The 9,277-nt window shown below is 54.3% G+C and overlaps 1 protein-coding gene across 1 annotated transcript in view; it reads left to right on the forward strand.

The window, feature by feature from the left end:
• Positions 1-68: 68 nt before the first annotated feature.
• VOLCADRAFT_98674 (uncharacterized protein) overlaps positions 69-9,277 on the forward strand; it is a gene marked incomplete at both ends in the record, with an annotated part of 11,684 nt that continues 2,475 nt past the window's right edge. The window contains 13 exons of the mRNA XM_002957524.1: positions 69-177; positions 1,603-1,666; positions 2,023-2,275; positions 2,369-2,748; positions 3,878-3,944; positions 4,193-4,387; positions 4,770-4,870; positions 6,428-6,491; positions 6,790-6,906; positions 7,355-7,666; positions 7,894-8,028; positions 8,352-8,500; positions 8,943-9,036. Of these exons, the coding sequence (XP_002957570.1) occupies positions 69-177; positions 1,603-1,666; positions 2,023-2,275; positions 2,369-2,748; positions 3,878-3,944; positions 4,193-4,387; positions 4,770-4,870; positions 6,428-6,491; positions 6,790-6,906; positions 7,355-7,666; positions 7,894-8,028; positions 8,352-8,500; positions 8,943-9,036 (2,040 nt within the window). The remainder of the gene's footprint in view (positions 178-1,602; positions 1,667-2,022; positions 2,276-2,368; positions 2,749-3,877; positions 3,945-4,192; positions 4,388-4,769; positions 4,871-6,427; positions 6,492-6,789; positions 6,907-7,354; positions 7,667-7,893; positions 8,029-8,351; positions 8,501-8,942; positions 9,037-9,277) is intronic.

Raw genomic sequence — 9,277 nt, forward strand, 5'->3', positions numbered from 1 at the left:
CTGCGATCTGTTATGCGAGATTGACGATATGAAAAGCTTTAGGTCGCGCTCTGTCGACGTACATTATTATGACACCATGTTCGACTGCAGGCAAAATTGGCAGCGAGTTTACTTATATCTTGGCTGCCGCTCGCGGGCTAAGAGCACTCTGGACGCAATCCCCGAATGGCCGCGAAAGTGGGTTGGCAGCAGTTATCACGCCATGTAATAGAAATTGTGAGCTGCAAGTGTTGGCAGTTTGACCCTGCTGACCACAGTAAACTAACAGACCACTAGGCAATACAGAGGTTGTTACTGCCAATGTAGCTGCATATGGGTCACAAGGCTTTAGAACTGGATTCAAAAGAATAGAATAGGGAAGAGTGGGCGCCTACCAACATAGTTGGGACTACAGAATTCGCAATACCACGTGGCCATGCTACAAAAGCACCACGCTATATAACCTACATGTATTATGTATTACAAGAATATAAAAACAATTTGAATGATAGCTTCTATTTAAGCGTTTTCACGTAGGTGGCACAAGTTCACAGACATTGGTGCCTCTCTCGTCCTTCGTTCTGGATCTAGGAAACTGATATCAGGTTGCACGACGGCTACTGCAGAAACTCTGTTAGAGAACAGCCTCTTAGCCTATATTTAACGGTACAAGTAAGAGGGCACACAAAACAAATCGTTGCCAAGGCAATGTCTGGTAAGGTGCCTCCACGCAAAGCAGGCATCAAGGGCCAAAAAGCCATAAGATTCCCTGTAGAACATGCTTACAAGGAAGAATCAGAGGTCGTTAGGACTGATAGCACAAGCGCATCATTCGGTGCCGTTAGGTTGACCGTCGGAAATCGGCGCATTAACGGAAGGCCCCAGGCAAGGACCACCATGTTTAGCCTTCTGACCCACAGATGGAACATTTTGTTCTCAGCCAAGCAAGTAATTTTTTGCAGCGCATTCCCTGCGAGCCGGTTCCACCATCGACCAAGCCTGTCGGACCATGCAGGGTTGTGCTGCCAGGCAAGTCTCACAGCAAACATATGTCACGTTGCCATACCAACCGCACTCATCACCTCAAATGAAAAATCCACGCAGCCAAGGCAAACATCAGTGACTCCCATCTCCGCGGGCCGTACCTGGCCGCACCGTACACACCGTTCCAAAAGGTTGCTCTTCCCAGAGTGGCATTATAGCGCAACCCTCATCAACATACTCACGCTCCTGCCTGCAACCGCAGAGCAAGACAGTTAATACTGTGAGCGGTCTATTCAGCGCCACCACGCCGAGAACTGCCATTCGCCCGCAACGCGGCCAAGATGACAGGAACCCTCCTGCAACAACAAAGTGTGCTGCCGCTGGTAGGTCGGAAGTTGGGAGAAAGAGGTGCGAGCTAGACCACAAGCAATCCGTGCGCTCGTGACCTTGTAGTTGGTGAATTTTCAACCCCGTACAGGTTAATATTTTGCCGCACGTGCCTTGGGCTATGGACTCATTTGTGCTATAGGCCGAAGCTGCAACCCTCAACCTTCGTCCACATGCAACCCAAATTGTTCACCACAAGCAGTGTTTCCCTCCCATCCCCTAAACTGAAAACGCGTCACTGATCAAATGCAGGCGTATTGAAGCCCAAGAACCGCTACGGGGACCTTTACCGGGCCAATACAATGACCTCGACTAGGTGAGTCCGAAGGAACCAGCGAAATACCTTGCGATGCCATGGCCACAACCAGCTGTTGGCACGCCAAGGACCCAGTTCACAACGCATAATTTACAGGCCTTCTTCTTCCAAAATGCCGTTACCGTCCCCATGTACGTATATGTCTATGTCACATTCTTGGGACGCGTAAACCCCATGCCTGTAAACCTGCAATAGACAATACGAGAGCCATGTGGGGGCAACGGGCCACAAGGGCATTTCATCGCCCTTTTGATAAAACGCGCAAATAATGGTAGACCGCACGAGGGAAGTTAGCACCCAAAGGGACAATCGAGTTTTGATGTGGGGCCACATACGTTCCAACACCAACTGGGCAGGCGCGCAGGTTGCCAGATCATTGCTTCGTTCATGCCGCTGACCAGGGTAAAACCTGCTTCGCCTAGTGTCCATTCACAAGTAGTCCACTCCAGCAGATCCAATCAGAATCAAAATGGCGTTATCGAGGGGGTCATGGGGGGTCATAGGCACATAGTGATCATCGCGAAATTGCCGATGTGCGGTGTCACCATGTTCAATCTCGGCCTATACGTAAATGTCTCACCAGTTTCTGTGTTCTGTAGGAAGCTCGAGGTGCGCCGACTGCACATCCCGGCAACGCCAGTGCCGCCGCCACCGCCGGCGCCACCACTGCGTCCGCCATCACTGCGTCCGCCGGCCCCGCAGCACCGGCTGCAGCCGCCTGCGCCGCACCGGCAGCAGCTGTGTTCACCGCACCGGCAGCAGCTGTGTTCGCCGCACCGGCAGCAACTGACGCCGTCGTCAGTTGCAGGGTTGACACCCCTTCAAGACCAGATGGAACCAGCGCCTGTCAGCTCACGTCCCCAGCTCATGGAGGGCCCAGAAGGCAACAACGTTCTAGAACCCGCGACCACGCCCATGGCGTCGCCTGCACCTTCATACCGGCGTACGGAGGAGGTGCCTGACACCAAGCCGACACCTGCGACATTTCGCACGCCAGTGGCCTCGCTCTGCCCGCATATGGAGGCCGGGTGGGAGGCGTCTACGCCCATCCAGCCGCCGCTAGGCACCTTGAAGACCTTCAGGTGGGCAGGTAGCTCATCGCTTGGGGTGCCATTGTACAGTGGATGCCATGGGGCAAGATGTAAGGTGTAGTGGGAGGGGTATGGCTACTGCGTCTTGGGAAGAATGCAGCTTGAGTGAATTGAGAGAGAATTATAGGGTTCGTTACGGAGCCTACACGTAAGCCAGGAACTCATGGAACTCATGGACAGAGACTGCTCACGTGTTCAATAACTCGCTTTACGTCCCATGTCCGTTGCAATCCCTTTCCTTCCACACGGCTGGTTTGACTGACGAGCAGCCAAGTCAGGGCGCCGCGCGGCTTGGAGGAGAAGCTGGGGTGCGCCACGGTACGTCCCAAATCTGTGTCTCTCGAATGGGTCATTTCCAGATACAATGCCAATATGAGTGCACGGGGAGGGATCTGGCCCGTAACGAAAAACCAGTTGCGTAGGGGCTAAGCTCGCACACTTCGCACAGGGGTTTTGAAGTCGCAAATGCGTTCTTTTGGATCCAGTTCCATGCCCACGCTTAACTACTCCAGTGTTGCGCACTCGGGTTTTGAATGGAATACAGGTCGTCACTCCAGTCAGGCGGTCCGCCAGGACGAGCCATTCCAAGCCAACCATGTCTGTGTCTTCTTTGCTTGAAGTAAGGTGTAGAATAATGAGATTTTCCCATGATAAATAGTTTCGCCCTGAAGAGGCGCCTGAATTAGAGTTTAATTCGATAGGATTAGACGTTAGCTATTTTGATGCGATCGTCCATCCTATCGCTATAACTCACTTGCCTATGCCAATATTTATCCTATTGCAGGCTACAAACTACGCTTACGCACCAAACGCATTCTTGTCGTAGCGATGTACGGCGATATTGGACGGTGTCGCGGCATCCTATGCCGCAGGATCATTGGCCTGCATATTGCAAATCGGACTAGGGTCCAGTCGGTGCGGGGCGCCTGTACGCCTTACGGTCTGTACCAAAATCATTGTGTTGCGTAGGGCTTATCCTTTTCGCTGGTGCAACATCCCGGCGCGTTTCATCGTTGGACTAGGTCATTGCAAACGTGTGTTTGATTTCATACTCTTATCCTTTTATCAATCAGCACCCATACACAGACGTGCATTGCTCTTTCACCATGCTGCTAAGCAGCCGGACTATCAATGTGACGAATCGGTGCTTTCGTGAATCTTCGGCGCTTGTAATCAAGCCATGCAAAGTGAGTACGTCTGTAAACCATGGCACCTGCATATTGCGAGTTCAGATATGGATAACCCCTTCGAGATGGTCCTGCCGTGAGGTCCACCAGAAGAAAAAGCGCGGCGGAGCAACCTGGTTGTGTACAAACTTTTAGCCATTTTCCGTTTAGGTGTTAGCGGCAAGGCTTCTAGAACTGCGTCGTGCGAAAAGAGGACGCCGAAAGTGGTCGAATCGCGATGGACTCCTTGTGTACGTCCGCACCAACAGGCAACGCATTCAGCACGGGTATTGCCACTAGTGAGAGCCTCGGTCGCCGCCGCCCCACCCGCCATCACTGATGTCCCCGGTATCGAGACGACGCACGATGCCAATGTCCATGGGAAGAGCGGCGCTGTGGAAGTCGAGGTTCCAGGGCTTAAGCGCGCAACAGAGTTGCGTAACATTATTTTTGTCACTTCCGAGGTATGAAGCCATAGCATGAAAAGACTGGGAAGCGGGAGCGAGTTGACCTTGGCTCTGATGTGCGGGACAAGCAAGCCCCCTCCCTCGCGCCTTGCCCGCGTCAGTTAGTATGACACCGAAACCAGTGACTACAACGAAATGTATAACGCGCAACGGGGCACACAAGTCCGTGGCCTGCATCTCTGCCCTTTGGATGGTTCGCCTTTTTCCTTCTCATAGCGTCATTTCACAGCAGGCGCATGCAAGCAAAAGGAAGGTCAGCATTCCTACCAAGTTTCCCATCATGTCGCATAGGCTCATCCGGCCCCTCCCCGTTGCATCAAAGCTTACTATTCCCTGACCCCGCCCACCCTACCTCCCTCCTGGCCCCCCGCCCGCACAGGTCGCCCCCTGGTCAAAGACGGGTGGCCTCGCCGACGTGCTGGGCTCCCTGCCCTTCGCCCTGGCGGAGAGGGGTCACCGGGTCATGGTGGTGGCGCCCCGGTGGGTCGGTGTGATGTGATGTGGTGTGATGTGATGTCGTGTGATAGCTGACAGCGGTGAGCGGTGAAATAGAACTTGCCGAATCGGACAGAATTCATTTGTGAAGTAATCTCTAGGTGAATTGGATAAAGCATATAAAATGAAAACGAAGTAGAACTTGATGAACTATAACAGATGAAATAGGCAAATGTCACAGTGCATTACTACAACATCTCAGTCCGGATGTGCAGCAGGTCCAAGGTGATGAGTATTGTAGTACAATAGGTGTGGTTCACGTAGTCGTAGCACAGGTTATTAGGAAAGCAATAAGAGGGGGAGTCGGAATCATAGGGACACGGGCGCATAGATAGATACTAACGTTAAAGTAAGACCACCGAATGATCGGAGAGGAAATCGCGGACTTCCCGCCTCCATCATCCCGCCTCCGAGGTGAACACCTCCCCGGTTGTTTTTCTTGCAACTTCCCGCGCATGGCTTGAGTTCCATCACCCCAAAAACGGTCCGGGTCGCGGAGAGTGGTGCTTGAAAAAGGAAGCGGGGTGAGGGTTGAACTTAAGGTTTTAGTTTTCTCGCGAGGTGCGGCAGTGTCCCCAAACACGTTTGGACACGTGGAGTTGGGCTTTGGTAATTGAGGGCGAGTCCATGCTGAGCCTGAGGAGGTTGGCGCGGCGGAGGGGACTGGTAGGCAGCAGTTTCGGTCTGTTCGCGAGGCGGCCAGGCCCCGTGGGGAGGGGGAAAAAGAAGCGGGACCACGACCACCATGTAGTGTCCCGGGGGATTGGGACAGCTGAGCTGCGCAGTGCGCTGGTAGTCTGGGGATGTGGGTTGAGGGATTGGATGTCGGAAGCAAAGAGCTATCTGAAGGTGACGTGGTGGCCTGAAGGGCTGCGTCACAAGCGTCACGACGGACTTAACGTGACACATGGAGTATCGACGTTTTTAGGAACAAATTTAGCTTTTAAATAATTAGGGATTTAAAAATAAATAAATAAGTTAATGAAGTTGTAAAAAGATCTTGATTTTTATTTAGTAATAAGATCACGAGAAAAAGTAAACAGGTTTATGGTCAGTCCGGAACACTTCACATCGGTACGTTTTTGCTGAGGTTACAAGAACTACTACGGTTACGGAAGCATTTAAACAGATTTGTGATATATCTGCACCACACAGCTCAGCGCGGGTCCGCTATGGGGTCCGGTCCCACAGGGGCTGCCTGATACCTGCTTGGGTGGCGGTCACAGTCGGATTGAGAGGAAAATCTGTTACGGGCAGTACGTCTGCGGGCGCCTGCCCAACCCAACTGTGTCGTACTGCTTGTCCTGATTCTCCCTCCGCTCTGGTTCCCGTCAGCCGTTGCCTCTCTCAGATCGGGTTTCTTTCGTATTGGGTTTCGGAAGCAATACTTCTTTCGCCAAACCGCCTTCCACCGCGCAGCTTCACTCGCATGTGGTTCGTCTTTCCCCCCTCCACCCCTCCACCTACTGAGCCTCACCGACCCGCTCTACTTCGTTCCCTCCACCTTAAAAATGTACCTTTCGCCCTGCCTGGCTTTGCCAGGTACGAGCCGTACGAGGGCCCCGTCAACACTGGCGTGCGTGTCACCTTGATGGGTCATGCAGAGGTGAGCGACCCGCGGGTCTGTGCTTGCATCCGCACGTGCGTTTTGAAATACCGTACCGTATTGCTGCTGAGGACACTGCGGGACATTCTTTTGGAGCTACTAGTCCACGGTACTTGTTATACTTATTCTTAAAGTGTTCATTCCATCATACCTTGTCCCTCTTCTCCCGCTCCCGCTCCTCCTCCTCCTCCTCCTCCTCGACTTTCCCCCTCCCTTGTTACCTCCCTCGGCAGTCCACTCCTCGTTTTCGTGCATGTGATTTCCCCCCCTCTACGCAATCGTCTTCACCGTATCCCAGGTGGGCTACTTCCATCAGCAAATTCGTGGAGTGGACTTCGTTTTCGTGGACCACCCCTCCTATCCTCGACCCGGCGGACTGTACGCCGACACGCACGGAGTGTACGGCGATAACCAGGTGGGTGTTAGGCTTGGGGGGTGGGGTGGGGTAGAGGGGGTCACGGTGGTAATGTGTGGGTACCCCGACGTCGCGTGTGGGTATTATGCATGGGGGCCGGGGGGGGGGGGAAGAACAAGCGAGGTGCGTATTGCCCCGGCGGGTGCGTTGGTGATATGCAGTCTCCCTCCCTCCCTCACTCCCACTCACCCTGTGCACGTCGGGGCGGTTGACCGTTGTTTCTGATCTTGCAGCCGATTCCTCCTTGCCCTTCCATACCTGGTATCTGCTTCATTTGTCCGTTGTCCGTATTATTCCCGATCTTCTCATTCGGGAACCAATCTTCCGAAGTTCTATCGCCTATGACTCACATCGCTTCATGGCAGTTTCAAACTTCGGGCAATTCATGCCTTGCTTCCTTGCACGTGATCCCCCCCACCCCCACCCCCACCCCGCGCTCCTTCCACAGTTCCGCTTCACCCTGCTCTGTCTGGCTGCTCTGGAGGCGCCCTTCTTCCTGGAGCTCCCGCTGCCCCCCCAGCAGCTGGACCCGCCCCGATCGCCCTCCGCCGCCGTCGCACCACTACCTAACGGTAATGGTGACGACAACAGCAATGGTACGGATGCCGTACCCAGCAGCAAGTACGGCCAGGATGTAATGTTTATTGCCAACGACTGGCACGCGTCCCTGGTGCCAGTCTACCTAGCCGCCAAGTACCGGCCCCACGGGGTGTACGGCAACGCCAGGTGCATCCTGGCTATACACAATTTGCGGCATCAGGTGAGGGGGTGAGAGGGGGAAAGGGTGGTGTACAGACTGACAGACAGACAGGCTGGGAATCGAGTGAATTATAACCCGTCTTAACCATATTACCTTACCCCCGCTCCCTTCACCCGCTCTGAGTTGCTGCGCGGTGTGGCAAACTCTCCCCCCTCCTCTCCCCCCCCTCTCCCCCCTCCTCTCCCCCTCCTCTCCCCCTCCTCTCCCCCCCCTTTTACTGCACATAGGGTGTTTTCCCGCCTGGCACGTTCGCCTCCCTGGACCTCCCGCACCAGTGGTACGGCTGTCTGGAGTGGCAGTACCCGCCACATCAGCGACAAGGCAGTTGGGCAGAGGAGGGACGATCGGTCAACCACCTCAAGGTGGTTGGAGGTGGTTGGGAAACTGCAACTGGTAGTTGGAACTCGGCTGGCAAAGGAGAGGGACATCCAGAATAATAAATACAAATAGAGATACACGGTTTTGTGGAGGCGGCGGTGGAGGAGGAGGAGGAGACCGTATGTGATGGAGATGCTGCATCCGGCATCCAATCTACAGGCTGTTGTTCGCGTGCCTTGACTTTGTTGCACTACTGCTGCTTTCGCTGCATTCCGATGGTAAAAAACATACATCAGGATGCATATATATGTACAGTACCTGTACTGCGGCTTGTGATGTATATTACGTATTGTACGGCGCTACGCAGGCTGGCCTAACCACTGCCGACCGCATCGTAACCGTGTCCGCGGGTTACGCTGAGGAGATCAAGACCTATCTGGGCGGCTGGGGCATGGAGGGGATACTCTCTGCACGTGACCCCGTCCTCAACGGCGTGGTGAACGGCATCGACACGGAGTGAGCGGGTTTTATTTATGGGTTTGGGGGTGCAGGGCGTGGGAGGGGGGGGGGCGAATAGCAGGTGTGTTGTTTCCGAGGCGGGTTGTGTTAGAGGCTTGAAATTCACTTTATTGTGTTTTTTTGGGGGGGAGGGGGAAAGACTGTTTTGGGGCGGCAGGGGGGCTGGAGAGGGTCGAGTGGCGGACAGGGAGGGGGGAAGATGAACGGGAGAATGATAAGGGACGGGAGCGACAGATAGACAGACAGACAGACGGCCAACCTAACTTACCAGCATGACTCAACCTCCTCTGCCTCGTGCTACCTCTCCCAACCCGCCCTGTCTGGGTTTCATTTCCCCTTCCCCCGCCCCACCTTGGCCACACCGCCTTCGTGCATTCCTGTGGTAAAACCACCCCTGGCCAACCGCCACCAACCGCCGCCAACTGCCGCACCTGCACAGCGAGTGGAACCCCGCCACCGACCCACACCTGCCCTTCAAGTACGACACAACTAACTTCGTCGAGGGCAAGGCCAAATGTAAAATGGAGCTGCAGGTGCGTTCCGCATTATGTATTGCCTGTCTATCTGTATGTACTTCAGCAAGCTCGCCGTGTCGTTGAGGTATTGGGCACGAGCCCCATTCAGCTCCTCTCCCATCCCATATCGACATCCATTCGGTTTTTCGCACACCTTTCCTCCTGCCCCATCCTTCTCCCACATACTACTCCTTCCGCCCTCACGTCTATCTCGTGTATCGGTAGGTTCATTGGCCAGTGGTTCGTCTTACCCTCCCCT

Source organism: Volvox carteri (assembly GCF_000143455.1).
Source record: "Volvox carteri f. nagariensis unplaced genomic scaffold VOLCAscaffold_75, whole genome shotgun sequence".
Lineage (NCBI taxonomy): Eukaryota > Viridiplantae > Chlorophyta > Chlorophyceae > Chlamydomonadales > Volvocaceae > Volvox > Volvox carteri.